At 41.2% G+C, this 17,393-nt stretch overlaps 2 protein-coding genes across 4 annotated transcripts in view; one reads left to right on the forward strand and one right to left on the reverse strand.

Moving 5' to 3' along the window:
* Window positions 1-11,822, forward strand: part of LOC114471418 (tectonic-1-like) — a 31,300-nt gene extending 19,478 nt beyond the window's left edge. For 2 of the 3 annotated variants that reach the window (XM_028460215.1, XM_028460214.1), the window contains exons 6-14: window positions 1,068-1,180; window positions 1,263-1,283; window positions 2,485-2,619; window positions 4,997-5,122; window positions 6,396-6,484; window positions 10,221-10,352; window positions 10,423-10,573; window positions 11,354-11,485; window positions 11,559-11,822. In XM_028460215.1, coding sequence (XP_028316016.1) covers window positions 1,068-1,180; window positions 1,263-1,283; window positions 2,485-2,619; window positions 4,997-5,122; window positions 6,396-6,484; window positions 10,221-10,352; window positions 10,423-10,573; window positions 11,354-11,485; window positions 11,559-11,705 — 1,046 coding nt within the window. In that variant the 3' untranslated portion in view covers window positions 11,706-11,822. The remainder of the gene's footprint in view (window positions 1-1,067; window positions 1,181-1,262; window positions 1,284-2,484; window positions 2,620-4,996; window positions 5,123-6,395; window positions 6,485-10,220; window positions 10,353-10,422; window positions 10,574-11,353; window positions 11,486-11,558) is intronic. The other variant, XM_028460216.1, reaches the window with a different exon arrangement.
* hvcn1 (hydrogen voltage-gated channel 1) lies at window positions 11,744-17,157 on the reverse strand. Its single transcript, XM_028460217.1, has 6 exons — window positions 17,061-17,157; window positions 15,594-15,813; window positions 13,404-13,508; window positions 13,107-13,338; window positions 12,923-13,035; window positions 11,744-11,952 (listed from the first exon to the last, which is right to left on the reverse strand). Exons 2-6 carry the CDS (start codon window positions 15,777-15,779, stop codon window positions 11,890-11,892), a joined length of 699 nt encoding a protein of 232 aa, XP_028316018.1. The 5' UTR covers window positions 15,780-15,813; window positions 17,061-17,157; the 3' UTR covers window positions 11,744-11,889.
* Window positions 17,158-17,393: the final 236 nt, after the last annotated feature.

Consider the following 17,393-nt stretch of genomic DNA (forward strand, 5'->3'; position numbering starts at 1 on the left):
GGACAGAAGATGGTCCTTGTTCGTCGACGCCAATTGTTACGGCTGAATTTACGGTTGACCTCATTTGAAGACATGATTCATTGCTCTGGTTGAATGATGGAGTCCAGGAGAAGCATTGATGATTTTATATAAAAAAATAGTTTATTCTAAACTAAGAAAAAAGGTACAAGATGGAACAAAATTAGCGTCCGTCCAGGCGGATGTCCGAAGGAAGTGCCGCGCCCTCTAACAGTTTCAGCTTAAGCTTTTTATACAGATAAGAAAAGGTCCCAACAGTGAGAGACAAAAGGGAGGGAGTCAGATGCCCATAGTGGAAATGTTGGAGGATGATGAAGATGTTATGAGAAGGTTTGGTGCCAGTCTTTTATCTGTCCTTGATAAGTGTGTGCGTCAGTGTATATCTGCATGTGAGCAGAGACTGTGCTGCACTGAGAATAATACGATCTGTACTGTTTAATCATGATTCAGCTGTTCAAAAGTGTAAAGAGTAATGGAGTCGTCATGTATTAAAACATGACAAATTGTACACATGAACATACATTTGAGGATATGATGATGAATATAAAAATGACCATAACACATGAAACATACATAATCAGTGTCTTGCACTCACTTACTCCCCTAACTACAGCAATGTGTAACTTTACTGTAGTTTTCAAATGACTGCACAAGTAGTGTATAGTGCTGTAGTGTATAGTCCTTTTTTTGCATTGGAAAACAATGAGAGAATAAAGTGTCATAATGAAAACATGACAAAGCCATATGACTACCTTGTTCATAAATGATGGTGTCAAGACTTCTCATTTTGATGACACTGGCAGTTTTATTGACATGAATACTTGCTTTTGAGGAATGGACTCTCCATTCTGAGCAAGTGTCGTGTTTTTGCAGGTTAGCCACTAGGTTTTGCAGTTTGTACGAACTGTTTTGAGAAATGCACTAACTGCTGTGCAAATATTAATAGTGATGTGAGAAAAGCACCAAAGCGACTGAGAAAAACTGTTTCTTCTTCTTCTTCTTCTTCTACTCGTTCTGTCCTCCTTTGTGATTTGTTTTTCTCTTCCCAGCGTTCCTTGTGGATCAGCACAGTCTCTGTTCCCAGCATGTGATCCTGGATCGGGACTGCACCTCATCTCCAGCTCTCAGCATGGACACCTTCACTGACATCCAGCTGCTGTCTGTGAGTTCCAGACAGACAGACAGACACACACACACAGATCATGCTGTCTGTGACATTTACAGATGTGTTTTCTCCTCCTCAGGGCAGGAATGCCGGTGCTGCAGTAAGTATTCTACTGTTCTTTGTGATGCAGATGAAATCTGAATCTACCTTTAAATGAAAAAATAAGTGAAGAGCTAATCAGAGTCATGCCAACATCTGTCTGTTCTGAAGGAGGAGCCCTTCAGTTAAAACACAGACATGTGAAAAATACACACACTTTGGTGATATATATATATATATATATATATATATATATATAATTTCCTTTTATTTCATTGATTTTTTTATTTCATTGATTTTCTTTAAATTTTGTGTTTCCATACCAAACGTTGATCAATCATTGGTCCATAAAACGCAGATGTTTGAATGGTTGTCTTTTTTCTTTAGTGGTCAACGACTCTAATGATGATACTTGGTCAATACAACTAACCCTTTTCTCTGATATTCTATATTAGACAAGATACACAGGTGGCATTTAGTGCGGCCCTCAAAACAAAATGACTCAAAAATAACACACAAAGTTACAGAAATAAAAAGGACAACAAATATACAGAAAAACACACCAGACAATTAAAAAAAAATTACAGAAATCTACAAACCAACTACAAAAATACATGGAATTACCACAAAAACACACACAATTACAACAAAAAACACACAACTACATAAAACCACAATACAAATACACAAAATGACTAAAAAAGAAACACATAAAATTACAGAAACACACAAAATATACCAAAAAACACACAAGAACACTGAAAATACACAAAAGTAACCAGGAATTCTACAAAAATGACAACAAATGACAACAAAAATGCATAAAATCATCATAAAAACAAACATAGTTAACTCCAAAAATAACAGAACACTAATGTATATAAAAATTCAATGAAAATACACAAAATGACTCAAAAAATGAATCTAACAAACACAAACCCTTTCTTTTCAGTGTTAATGCTCAGATTGGTCATTATTCTAAATGTTGACACACATATTAATAATGTGACCCTCAGTCACAGATTTTGTGGCCTCGCTGTGATAAAAGTTGCCCTTTTTTTTACATGCAAAAAATCACTGGTCTGAAGAGTGACACAAGGAATAAATATTTGTTTTCTGCACTATCCATACACATTATATGGATATACTACTAATATTAATCAATACTACAGATTCTACATTGTGTGACCATGTAAAGTAAAGTAACCCTTTATGGTAAAGATGAAGGACTGACTGAGTGTGTGTCTGATGTGTGTGTGAAGGTGGTTCCTGTGACTGTGGACTCCGTCACACTGCAGTCTGTTAGTGGGACTCAGACGGAGCTGAGAGCTGGTTCTGGAGGAACTTTGACCCCTGCTGTGATGCGTCCCGGCCTCTGTGCCAACGTGGTGCTGAAGGTGAGTCCAAATCCGGTTTTATTTTAGCCGATGTTAATAATTTGCAATTGACAAACATGTATGAGGAGCAGGATGTGAATGAAGCACTCAAAATGTTTAAGGACAAACTACTAGAGCTGGTGAACACACATGCTCTTATCAGGAAAAGAGCAGTCAGGAATAATAGAGCACCATGGATGGATAGTGAGCTGAAGTCTTTGATGCTTAAGAGGGATACAGCAAAAGAAACTGCCCAGGAATTAGGGTGCTCTGTGGACAACCAAACTTATCGTTGGCTGAGAAATTAAGCCCACAAAGCGCAAAAGGCGAGACTATTTTAAACAAAGAATTTGCAATGCAGCTCATGACAGTAAAAAAACTGTGGAAAACCCTCTTAATTTGTAGAAAAAGTAGGTCAACTCCAAATTTAATAGTTCACGAGGAAGAATACCACCAAGCCTGCAGATGTCGCAAACTATTTTAATAGTTATTTACAAGCAAAGTTAACAACATAATGTCTCAGATAAAGACTTCAGATTATTGCTGTAAAATGATTGATGAAATGATACATAGTAGAATGTGCAATTTTAAAATGGATACAGTGAAGCCAGAGATGGTTGAAAAGATGCTTTGTAGTCTTCCATATGACTCCTCGCCCGGCATGGAAAACCATGATGGAAAGAGTTAGAGTGCCACTAATCTACTCTCAAATCCTATTTGCCACATCTTCAATCAGTCCATCAACAGTGGAACCTTCCCTGAGCTTTGGAAACACTCAAAAATTATACCTCTACCAAAAAACAGAAAAATGCCTTTCACAGGCACAAACTGTAGACCTATTAACTTATTTCCAGTCCTAAGCAAGTTCCTAGTAAAAATAATTTCAGAACAAATTATGACTTATCTCAAGACTAATTAATTATGAATACCAGCTCAGCATGCATAAAGAAAGGGCCACTCCACCAATACAGCTTTGGTCCACATGACAGAAGAATGGCTCACAAGTCTCGATGAAAGAAGGTTAGTGGGAGCTGGGCTTCTGGACTTTACAGCTGCTTTTGATGTCATCGATCATCCATTCTGAAGGATAGGCTCAAGTTTTATGGTTTCTCACAAAAAGCACTTTATGGATGAATAGCTATATTTCTCACAGGACACAGCAGGTTTTCTTCAATGGAAGCATATCCAATATAGCAACATCATCATGTGAACTGCCACAAGGAAGCTGTATGTGTCCACTCCTATTTTCTATTTTCTTAAAAGATTTCCCGCTATTTATTAAATTAAATTTCAAGTATGCTGATGATGTCACATTATATTTTTTCGCCCTGTCAATATCTGAACTAAACAACACTCTACAGAATAATTGATTTTTGATTTTTACCCATTAAGAAATGGGTAAAAATCAACAAATTGATGCTGAACATTTATAAAACCAAATGCATTGTATTTTGCACTTCATCTGACACTAGAGGGAGCACTAGTGGTCTAGGTCTCAAAAGTAAAATTGTTGGGCATCAAGATTAGACCAGCTATTGTCTTGGGAAGATCAAATTAACCACATTGTCAACATGATGGGAAAAGGCATTGCTATGGCAAAAAAAAAATGCTCTGATTATTGTCCTCCTACTGTATTGAAAAGAGTTGTCCAAAGTATTGTTTTAACACATCTACACTACTGTCCAGTCGTATGGTCAAACTACAGATTGCTCAGAATAGAGCGGCGGTGGTGCTGCGCTGTTCTTATCGCACTCATGTGAAAGACATGCATTCTAAACTGCCTTGGTTCATGGTAGAGGACAAATTGCAAGCAAGTTTGTTGATGTTCATGCATCAAATAATAATGGAAAAAGAACCCAAATTTTTTCATGTTTACCAGTTATACAGTGGGTTTTGCCACACGCACGAGACTCGTCAAGTAACATCAGGAAAGCTAGTTGTCCCAAAGCAGAAAAGTGAATCTATGAGAAGAACTGCTACCTATAGAGGAGCTGCTGCTTGGAATTCATATCCGACTACCATTATTACAACAAAAAACAAAGTGTCTTTTGAGAAGAAAACAAAACAGTTTTTTGTTTTTAAGTGAATTCTCATCAAGATAAAGTGCACATTTAATATTTGTATTGTTTGTAATGTGTTTTGTAATGTTTATAATACTGTATTAATTACTGTATCGTTTAGACAAACTGGTAATTCATTAAAAATGTAAATATTTTTGACATATCAATTGTATTTTTGACTTTTTTTAATTGTACTGAAATGTTAATTTTACTTTTTTGGGACCCCCGGAAGACTAGCAATGACCTTGTTGAAGCTAATGGGGATCCAAATAAAGACTAAAGAATAAACATCTCAATCCTGAATTATTTGGATGTTCTCAAACGTTTCCTCGTTTCAGGTGTTCTATGTGATGGAGTACAGCTCAACAGGTGACATTGTGAACGCGACTGTGTCTGTGCTGCTGGGATTCATCCAGAAAACCTCGCTGCTCCTACAGCAGGAGTTCCACATCACATATGTACAGGTAGTGTAGCAAACAGCCTGCTAACACCCACAGTCACTCCATGCTAGCTAGCAAAAATACTGGGATATGCTTCCATAAGCAAGAATCATTAAATGTGTCTGGTGATGCTACATCTGCCTCGTTTTCCTGTTAGAACCCACATAAAACAAAAACCGAACCTTGGAAAAAAACTAAAATATCTTCTCTGCTGCAGATTAAATATCTCTTTACAAATTAAAACCAATTTTTTGGGGTTGTCCAGATATATTTAAGGCATTAGCCATGTTGCAATGAGCTAGCTTTGCAGTTAGCATGCAATTCCTGTCTCAGAGGCATGGTCCGAATGAATGTGGGAGGTGGAGCTTGAGGGATCTGCGCTCGACAATGCAGCCTAAAGGTGCGTTTGCATCAAAGGAGACTTCAGCAAATCTGGCAACTAGATTACATTCAAAATAAACTTAAATGACGTAACGTTAAGCGACCTCCCAATTCCAGCCACTCAATTGCACGACCTGAGTTTGCTGGAAGTCGGTCAAAGTTGAAAATGTTGTACTTTCCAAGCGACTTTGAGTGACGCTGCATCTGGGCATCCATTCGGCAATGACTTTCTCTCTACGTCACTTCCCCGGTTGTCACGTTATTGGAGAAGTCGGAGAAATTCACTGAGCTCTGAGTGCTTCATGAGAATCTCATGAACCCAGAGAAGACGGCGTCTCTGGATTTTGTACAAGTACAGTGCAGCATTCGTGGTAGGATCAGCCATGTTTTATGTAAAAATGGAAATTGATCCGGAAACGGGCTTTGAAATTGGTGGGGTGGATGAAGCGATGACATGAGCAAAAAGTGTAGTCGAGCGCAGATCCACTGAGCTTCCTGCACAGATCACATCGTCAAAACTTGATAAAATACATATAAAAATTCCATATTTCTCCATTCATAGCATACCATACAATACAGATACATGCATTGTTGCACCTTTAATTTGAATAGCTCATTACCAGAAAGAGTCTCTTTCTGGTTCCAGTCTTTCTGACTTTATTGTCAATTTTGAACAGCACAGACTAAAACATCTCCCGCCTGCTAACACACACACACAAATTACAAGAAAAGTTCCCAAAAGTAATAATACAACTTGTGACTAAATCCCTGGGCTTTGAATCGTGACTATTTATGTTTCCCTGATAAATTTGTGTGCGTGTGCGTGTGTGTGTGCGCGTGTGCGTTTGCGTGTGTGTGTGTGCGTGCGCGTGTGCATGTGTGTGTGCGTGCGCGCGTGTGTGTGTGTGTTAATCAGGAGGATGGTGGTGAGTTGGCCATTCACTTCAGTGGAAATCCTGGATACGTGTCGGGCCTGCCTCTGGAGTCTGCAACAAGAACAGCACAATATCCTTCACTGGTTGCACTGGTCCACACATTCATTTGATTGATGTTCTCCCAGTTGTTGTTCTGTGTGTTTCCTCCTCTGGTCTACAGCAGGAGTCACTTTTGTCGTCATTGAGGAGTTGAATCTAAACCAGAGGTTTTGGCTGATGTGCATCTAGGCTGGAAATTTAATAAAATGCCTTGATTATGAGCGGGGCTCCTGGAGCAGTTAAGACATGCCCAGTCTTTCCTGTAAAATCCCCAAAGAACAATCTATGCTATTGTAACTAGCTACTCAATCTACGCTATAGCTCCCACACATTGTAGAGTTCACAGGTGATACGTTTTCTATGAGGGGTGGGGCTAACAATGATGTAATTGACACCAAAACAACACAAACTGCCATTTGCAGCCAATAGCAGCATTTGATTGTAACAGCAGGATTTCCACTCATAGCAGATAGTCACTCCGAAAGCGACTTCAGTGACTATAGTTACTTAAAGCTGCAGTTTGTAAGTTTTTTTGGTGTTATTTGGTCAAAAATCCATAATCATCTTTGAGCATATTATAATCCAAAATGTTCTGAGTGGACAGTGAATCTCTTCTCCTTTTCTTGGCTCTGTAAATGAGCTTTAGAAATACACGAGCTTCACACTCTTGTATTTTTAAAACTCAGCCAATCAAAGATCTTTCTACCAACAGGGCGATCTCGTGAGCATTTTTAAGCGTTACTATTGGCTGCTCGAGCTGCTCATCAAAAGTCTATGGGGCGGATTCACTAAAGGTTTAGGATTATTAAAACGTGTGCAAACATCACTCCATGCTCTGATAAGGGGTACAAACCCCAAGGAATCAGGACTGCGTGTGTTCAGTGCGTCACAATGCGCCCACAATCCATTTAGCGCGTTTCCCACTGATGAATATGTAAAGTAGGTGGATCTCACAAGGGGCACAAAAAAAGGGAGGAGGAAATGCAAATAAATTAATGTAGTACATGCAATGCAATTTATCAAATCTGGAACTGTTTGCGGTGACTGTTTTTTGTGTCTCAAATAATACGACCCACATTCAGGTGCAAACTCACCCACAGAGCATGGCTGCACTGAATGTTGACACAATACACAGCAGAGATGGAAAATAATGCTCCAGTTAATATTTCTAGTATACGAAAATAATTTAAATAAAACTATAGTCAATATTACCAGCCACTGAATAAGAAAATGCAGAGTTAAGTGTGTGTGAGGGAGAGAAAAAGCTGGACACCCGAGGCGTGAGTCCGGTGTGTCACGCTGCGGTGCAGAGGATGCTTTGTCGCATCACTCCAGTGAGCTCCTGTGTCTATGTTCCTCTCCATGTTTTGACTCAAACTCTCATGTCGCATTGATGGTAATCAGGCCAGAATCAGCTGAGCAGCTGTGTAATTTATGCAGCAATGGCACAATGTTCACATATGAGAGTGTGCATTACATAGCGTTATTCAGGAACTCAGACCTGCTGGATGATGGTGAGTAGATCATCAAGATTGACAGACTCTGTTGCTGCATTAACGCAGATCAATGGCATCAACAGATTAATAGGACGGTTTCTGTCCAAATCTGCCTGTTTTCCATGGACTGATGAGAGCAAAGTTACCGGACCTGGCGGAGCACCCACATTAAATTAGGGGGCAAAAATATAAAGTGTAGCAGACAGAGAAGTCCAACAGCCTACAATTGAACTTCTAAAATGTCATTTTGTGCTTCTGTGCACTCACCTCTCCACGTCAAACAAGCAAAATATTCATTTAAATAGTACGGTCTCAACCACGTCTACATATGCAATTATTAGTGCTGCAATGTTAGTGAATTCCCCACAGCAGGTGAGGAAACGGCACCACCAAACGATTTAGGGACACACCTGGTTTACCACCCTTTATTTCAGATCTTACTGAATCCACCCCTATGCGCATTATAATCCAGTAGAAGTTGCTAACGCAGCGGTTACATGGCAAAGAAAGAGGAAAAAGGAAGACTGAGGTGGAGAAGCAACAGAATAAATGACAAACGTGTTCAGGAGGAACAGAGTCCGCTGAGGTCCCTCTGACTTGGTGTGTGCAGCGGACTGTGCTCGATCCGTTTTCAGTTCGTGCACAGTCTGCCTCACACACCAAGAGAGAGAGTGATATCAGACGAGATAAATACTTGTAAACCTAAGAGAAACATTATATGAGGTGGTGAGAACAGACCCATTTCATTTGTAGTATGGGGTGTGTGTGCTCTGATCAGCTGGGCACAGGAGGCGGAGGAGCGGCTGTTTGTGTGTGAGGCGTACGAGCGGCTTTGAGCCTCTTACTGTTCTCACAGCAGCTAGTGATACATCAGAATACTCTCTGATAACACAAGATAAAGTCCCGACATTTGTCACTTGTTTCTACGAAGGAAACAGTCGCAAAAATCCCACAGTGTGTGAGTGCACGCAAGAGTTTTGTTCAGGAGGGGAGGGTGGAGCGCGGAGCGTTTCATGATTCTACAAACTGCAGCTTTAAATCACCTGTGATGAGTTGCTTTAACATAGTCGCCCTTTTTGCTCACTTCATCGCGTAATAGTATTGCGCCAATTTCAAAGCCCGTTTCCGGGTCAATTTTCATTTTCACATAAAACGTGGCTGAACCTACCACTGTACTTGTACAAAAGCCAGAAACGTGGGAAGGCTAGACACAATATTTTATTTTATATTAAAGCGGTGCCGGTAAATAGGAGCACAGGTGTCAAACACAACGGAGTAGCCGCATACAGCCATGATGACTCTTTCCTCCATGTTTCTCCGGTGAAGTGACGACCGGGGAAGTGACGTAGAGAGAAACTTGTTGCTGATTGGAAGTTGTGACACAGCTTCACTCAAAGTCGATTGGAAAGTTCAAAATTTTCAACTTTGAGTGACTTCCAGTGACTCAGATCGCGCGATTGAATCGCTGGAATCACGTGAGTCGCGTCACTTAAAGTGAGGTCGCATGACGTTGCGTCATTTACTTTGATTTTGAATGTAATCTAGTCGCTGAAGTGGCTTTTGGTGTGAACGCACCTTTACGTTTTTACAACAAAATACACCAAATGAAAATACTTTGGCTAAAATAGAAGAGTTGGACAGTAATCAATCAATCAACACAGCTTCGTACTAAATACATTTGTTTTCATCAGAAAAAAGTTTTGGTGTTGAGTTACTTTTTAATCCCAGCAAGTTCTTTTTGAATAATATGTGAAGTGTTCTTCAGAGGCGTCTGCTGATTGGCAGTTGACAGTCGAAACATGTCGGGAGATCAAGGTAAATTTTCCTAAATGTTTACTGAATAAATGAAACCTTAACATATTATTCAAAAAGAAGACAAAAAGAACTTGCTGGAATTATTACACGGAAGTCAAGGAAACATCAAAGTGATGAGCAGACGCCTTTGAAGAAGACTGGCAGTTGACAGTAGAAACATGTCAGGAGTAAACTTCCTGAAAAACGTTTGTCTGAATAAATTAAACCTTAACATATTAATTGTTATCACTCGTTTCTGCTCTGTTTGAAGTAGTTTTCAGTGGGCAGTGTTGTTTTGGCTGTATCAGGTATTAATGTCGTGACATTCTGCTTAATGACAGCAGTGCCAGTGTTTTACTCGACTGTGTGGCTAACTCTAGGTTTCTAATAGTTTAGATACGATGGTGTCACCACAAGAAGTAGTTTCTGTTCTCCACCAACCAATCACATGAGTGCATCCTTAACCTGTGCTTCCACAGGGCTGAGCCGGAGCGTGGGACACTTCTTGTCTGTGTTCCACAGTGAGGCTCATCAGGACTGTCTGCAGGGACCACACCAGCGCTCTCTGGTCCTGTTCGGTCTAAACTCCCAATCTGGCTGCACTCTACGGCACGGCATTCACACTCACCGCCCTCGTCCTCATGAGTCTGTGTTTGCTGACGTGTTTTTCTACTTGCAGACTCACGGACACTTTCAACTGCTCACTGCTGTCTGAGCTGCTGCTCAGCGTGCTGAGAGGATCCGACCCCGCCCAGTACGTGGCTTTGTTTGGGAACTCCCTGTTAGATAACCCGACAGACTGGCTCCAGATAAAGAGGGTCAGTAGAGGGGTGAGTGTGGCTGGAGCTGCACTTCAGTCTAAAAAAAATTCCTAATTTTTACCAATTGTTCCGTGATTATCCAACATGCACAATGTAAATCTTTAGTTTGATCAAATTAATACTTTTTCAGATATGGCCAGTTTAGTGAGTGTGGTATGTGTTGATGTATTATTTTTCTTCCATTTTCATCTTCCAATATCTCAGGAACTACACCTCATAGGAAACTATTTTTAATCCACCTACTCTCTCAGAATATACAAAAAGATCTGCTATACATCCTATCTGGAGGACATGCCAGTCCGTCAAAATTGGAAAAAAGTTTGTGTGGGTTTGGGTCTAGAACATGTTTGGACCTTCAGTAAACTACTTAGCATATGCCTCAGCTCCCTGTAATTTGATCAGATTTGAGCTATGAACATAAGACTGTTCACATCACTAATGATTAGTCAAATATATGCTTTGGTTCTTGGATGACAGTCTCTTGAAATTTCCAAATTTGAGGGGCTGCATGTCCACCAGATAGGACATTTTTGTGTATTCTGAGAGAGAATGTGGAGCTGTATTACTATACCAAATCAGAAAATAAGAAAAGCTCCAGACAAAGCATCCTCTGCACCGCAGCATGACACACCGGACTCTACAGACACCCCCTCATTAAATTGTCCATATCTCAATGAGTATTCATCCGATCAAGCTAAAAATATAGAGTGCCTTTTTTGAGACCGAAGCGCGTGGATCATTTGTTGAAGTGACATGGAATGACCTAGATGTGATGTCTATGATTGGCAGGAAGCGGCAGGCTGCAGCGTCCCTCTATCCCTGCACTTAGAGATCGAATGGACCAAATATGGAGCTTTGTCCAACCCTCAGGCTCAGATCGTGAGCATCAAAGAAATAATTCAGACCAACAGCAGCAGTTTGGTAAGTTTAACAGGAACTAGAAACCGACCACACATTGTTCTCCCGACCTTCAACGCTGTGCGTTCCCTTCCAGGACCGTTTGAGCGGAGGCAGCGGCGTCCTGCCCATCAGCAGCTCTGTGGCATTCATACCAGTATCCGCCCCTGCTCGCCCCGGCTACAGAGCCACGCCTACCATCAACGCCAGGCTGCCCTTTGACTTCTTTTTCCCTTTTGTCTGAGCCCTCTGTGTTACTGTAGCAATGATGATGTAAATATGTTTATTTCACAAAGTTGAGATTTATTTCCTTCTGTTTTGTTCCCTTTTTTTAAATCAATAAATCATTTTTCAAACATTATACAGTACGTCAGCAGCTCAAAGGTTCATGGAGTGATTCAGACACTGTGGGAGCAGCTCCTTTTCCTTTAGCTCGGGACGGCAATGCTGTGCTCCTTTAGGAGGGTGTGAAGATGCTGGTTCTCCTCAGCCTAACAAACACACACACAGATTACTGTCATTTATCAGATTTAAGTGAAAGACAATCAAAAGCTGTTTTCCTTGATTTTTAAAGGGATCCTCCACTGCTTTTACAAATGTGGCCTAAAGCCACAATGCTAAAGCTAAAATGTACTTATTAGAAGATCTATACCTAACAAAACACATTAATATGCATCGTATTAATTACATTAACTTTTCAAGATGGGACTATTTTACAGTTTTCACAGACTGTTGAGGACACACAAAACCTGAGAATAGAAGTTATTTTGGGTGGAGTCCTTCAACAGTCTATGATCACTCGCTAACTTCAGCCACCGGAGTGTGTCCGCACACTGTTTAAGGAACGGTAAAGGTCCCTTAGGAGAGCTCTGCTTCATTGACTACTACAAAACCGCAGAGTTGGAACTGTCGCCCTCTGCGGTCACAGATGTTTTTGTGTTTACAACTGTTTTTAATCCTCTTTCTGTATACAAAAGAGTTACATCGGTATCTTTAACTTTTCTAGATTATTTATTAGAGAAAAACAAAAGTTGGCATTTTGACTGAAAAAGCTGCTAAATTATTTAAAAAGCAGGTTGAATGTTTCACTCCAATAGAAAACAGGCAGTGGGGCTGTGTGACATCATCAATCACGTGATTTCAAGATGGCGGAACACAGGCTCTAAAACTGTAAAGTAGTCCGGTTTTTATTAAAAAGAAATGGTGCACAATGTGTTTTGTTCAACATAGATCTTCTAATAAATACATTTCAAAGATGTCAGTGTGCCCAAGGGCAGCTGTGGCTACCAAGTAGCTTACCACCACTGGTATGACTGGTGTGAATGAATAATGATTCACGTAACGTGCTTTGAGTCTCCTTAAAAAAAGTACTATATAAATCAAATTATTATAATTGTCATTCCAAATTTGTAAAAACAGTGGAGGATCCCTTTAAGTTGGGAACATAGTGTATAAATGTACCATCTTATCGTAGCGCTCCTGCAGTTCTGTGACTCTGCTAACCAGATGGTCGTAGCTCTCCTTCAGCTTATGGAGCCTCTGATCTGCTCGAGTCTTCACCGACAGCAGGATTCCTACAGAACATTTCCAGAGAGACAGAAGGTGAAGACGTCATGTAGCCCCATACTGCCGACTCAGCACTTACCATTGATGATCCTCGCCACTCTCCACAGACGCAGCAGGATGAGAAGCCCCATCCCGTCGAAGGCGTCCTCGTGGAAGATGAAGACCGTGTCCAACACGAAGGACACCACCACCACCAGCCCGTCGAACACCTCAAACTTGTGCTGGAAGAATTCCATGCGGTACGCGTACAGTTTCCCTCCAAGCTCCACCATGAAGAAGGTGAGAAGAGCTAGGCTCAGGTAGTGGAACACCTGCAGAATGCCAACAATGCTCAGTGAACAGGAGGCCTGGAGGAACCAGCAGACCATCAACTCACCTCAGGGGCCACGTGGCCATGATCCAGCTTGATTACAGACAGATCGATGAGTAGTTCTCCCAACACAAACATGGCATCCAGCACCACCAGAATCACCACCAGCACCTGGAGGTCAGAGGAGGTCCATCTATATCCTCCTTCAAACATCCACATCATAAAGGGTGTCTACACGTCTCACACAGTGACGGTTTTGAGGAGGGGCCAGTAAGGGCCGCCTGTGGTCCCCCTCTACACCAAACAAGAAAACATTAGCATTTTTTTTTTTTTTTTTAAGAAAAGCTTTGGTATTGCATTGTTGTGACAGGTGGAGCAAATGATTGTGGTTCTTGTGTCCAGTGAGACCCCGAGGGCACCACAGCACCGAAAGCTCGCCGACTGCTGAAGAAAATCTGTTAACGCTTTACTTGAAGTTTTATAAATAAGGCCGACACTACGCTATCATTATTATGACATGACACCTGTCATTAGCATGAATAAGGTGTCATGAAGACCATCATTAAAGCTGCAGTGTTTTGGGGTCATTTGGTCAAAAATGCATAATGATCTTTGAGTATATTGTAGTGCGAAGTATTCTGAGTGGACAGTGAATCTCTTGGCCCTGTAAATGAACTTTAGGAATCCAGTCAAAGGACAAACGTGTTCAGGAGGAACGGACTCACAGAGGTTCCTCTGACTCGGCATGTGGAGCAAACTGCGCGCGATCCGCTTTCATTAGGGCGCCGCCCCACCACTCACCACATTTGTGGGACATAAAAAATTAATTAAAAATACTACGAAACAAATGTACATCTGTTTTTAGATAATCAGAATGAATATAATAAATGATGATGTGTGAAGTTGTTTCGTTCATCTGTGTCTAATTGGTGACATGACATGTTTCCTTTTTGGGGCGCAAAAATCTTTACCGTCCACTCTCATTCAAAGTTGTGCATTCACAATAACGCCTCTTCAATACGAGTTAATGGGCGCAGTTTACCTGCATCCAGAGACACTCTGCGGCTGTGCAGCCAGAACATTTACACAACATCCTCCTCCTGCCATGGGAGGGGCTGACGTCACAGTGGTCCGTAATAAAGCCGCTTTGACAGGTGAAGCCGTGGAACGTTAGAAGGAGAAGCAAAATGAAGTGAAATGAAATTGTCACTTATAACCTCATTTTGTCATATTTCATGCTTATTTCTGCCAGTTTAATGAAGTTCACAATTAGCCATGCCCATTGTTTGCCAGTTTGTTCCTACTTTTTCAAATTACATTACCCCAACCCTCCTCCTCCCATTTCTGCCACTTTTAAGCCATGATTGGCAATTTGAACCTTTTTTTAACCACTTTCTGTCCGTTTTTTATGCCACTGTAATATACAATTTTAACCACTTTCTGTGGTTCACACCTATAGTCACATACTGTATGTTTACCCATTATTGTCACTTTGAACCTCTTTTCACCATTTGTTATGCTTGTTTTTGCCAATTTATCCACATTCAGGATATGTCGTGCCCATTATTTGCCAGTTTAAACTAATTGTTTCAACTTTTTAAATTACGCTACCACCCCCACCCCCTTTTTACAATTTTTTCTGTGTAATTTGCAATTTTTAACCATTTTTTGTGGTTTTTAAAACCCCATTTCACCACCTTTTCCACCATATTTCATCACTTTCAACCCATTTTTTTCATGATTAAAAACAGGATTTCCATCTTTCTTTAAGATTACTATATACTGAGTAGCAAATAATACTAAACTTCCTGTATAACAGTAAATATTATTAAGATGAATAAATAAATGTGGTTATCACAGATTCATAGAACAATGGACCATCGTTTTGCTGACTTTATAGATGGCCATGTCTCCACATAACTGTTCTTCAATGTTCATGTCTGTGTTCAACCATCTTCAGGTACAGTGGGGGCCCCTGGTCTCTGGAACCTTTATTTTGGGGGTCATGGGCTGAAAAGCTTGAGAACCACTGATTTAGACCACAATGGTTGAATGTGTCCCTCTGACAACACCCTCTGCCCCAGCCTGGACCACCCAGTGAAACTGGTGTCACATGTCCAGGGTTGAGCTTGTGACGTTTTGTGATAAAACAGGAAGTTTAATTCCAGCTACACAAACAAGAAGCTTGAAGGTCTTACACAAGGAATCTCCTTGTCCTCTGTTCCTGATCATGGATCTCAGGGGATCTAACCTTACCTGGAAGCGCTCTGAGCTGTAGAGCCTCTTCAAAGCGTCCCTGAAGCTCAGCGTGGATGGAAAGTGTCCCTCAGCTGGAGAGAGCTCCTCGCTGCCCATGTGCAGCTCCTGCTCCTCCCACTGGCCTGAAAGCTGCTGGTGCTCCTTGTCGCCCACGGCAGTGAAGAACCTCAGGTAGCGGGCCATGGCTGCAGATGTTTGACTCTGCAGATGTTTGGCTCTGCAGTCACACCAACAGATCCAACAACACAGTGAGGGAGAGCGATGATGGAAAGGTCAAATATTTCCACACGACAGAAGCCGGCTTCCCCTTTTAGCTTCACAACACGGATTGAGAAAGAACCGAGAGTTTCAGAGACTTCTTCAACTTGACAACAGGGCAGGGGTGGACTGGTCATCTGGCATATATGTATACTGGACATTGTCCCGGTGAGCCGTCAACACAAAGTGGTCCGGTACAGTGGCAAACAATAGTGAAATATAGCAAAAATGAGGAACAAAAATAGGCCAAATGTAGAAAAAGGAAACAAGTGGTAAAAATATTTAAAAGGTAGTTTATTTGGATGAAAAGTGTCTAAAAATGGTTAAAGACAGATAAAAAAAAAATTGGATAAGTGTCATTCAACATTTGCAAAAACTGGCAAATAGTACCTGAAATCTGAAAAAAACTGTCACCAAATGGAGAAATTGGGCAAAAATGGGTCAAAGGAAGTTGGAAAATTGCCCAAAATAAATTGTTAAAAAGGGGTTAAAATTATTCTGTTCTTCATGTTTTCTGTGGGATTAATATTTAAAATAAAAATGAAGACATAAAGAGCCACATGTTGAGAATTACTGACTTAATGACGGCTTTATCATGGTTTTGGTAAAAATTTGCAAATCTATTTTTGGTTGCCGCAGAGCAGACGAAGCCTTGCAGCCCCCTTAAGATCTTTGGCTCCCCCCTGGGGGGTCACAGACCCCAGGTTGGGATCTATTGGATGAGGAATTTCAACACTGCGATGGAGGCTCCCAAACAGCATCTTGCATGGGGCCCAAACAAAGTTAGAAACGGCCCTGTCCGTTAGTCTGGTCTCAGCCCTAGTAACTTGTTGTAAACTGACACTATAATCAACAGATTGATCGATTGATCAGTTTCATGCACATCAGAGGATGAAGCTGTGGTCCTAATGTTCAGGCTGAGTGTGAGGGTCACATGATGGGCAGGACTTTGGCATGTTGGGGGCGGGGCATGACGATGGCTTCACTCTGCAGTAAACACACATGCAGTGAGAGAGTGCGTGCGTGTGTGTGTGTGTGTGCGTGTCCATCACTGATCTAAACCAGAGCGACCCTCGTGCGCGCGACTCCTGACGTCGCGTGACTGACTGAGTGCCTCGCGCACCGTCCCTGCAGCACCTAAGTGAAGCTGGCCCCCCACCCCACACGCACGGACTCACGCACACGCTAAGCGTTAGCGGCACTTACCTGTTCTCCGTCCCGTCAGTGAACTTTGAAAGTTTTCTCCCACTGAAACGTAATCCTCGCTCCCACGCATTGACTCCGCCCACTTTCAGGCTGCGTCCGTCCGGTCAGTCAGAATATCAGCGGTTCTCAAACTGTTTATGAAATCATATTTTATTTTATTTTTATTTTTTTTGATTGAAAAAATGTATTTCTCCTTGAAGTGTTTTTTTGATTGAAAAGTGTTTTTTGATTGAATAATAGACACAAATCTACCTCCATACAAGTACCCAACTTTTATTTCTGATAACATGACATCAAATAAATGCTATACTTTTATAATTGGCATATGTGTTA

Source organism: Gouania willdenowi, chromosome 10, assembly GCF_900634775.1.
Source record: "Gouania willdenowi chromosome 10, fGouWil2.1, whole genome shotgun sequence".
NCBI lineage: Eukaryota > Metazoa > Chordata > Actinopteri > Blenniiformes > Gobiesocidae > Gouania > Gouania willdenowi.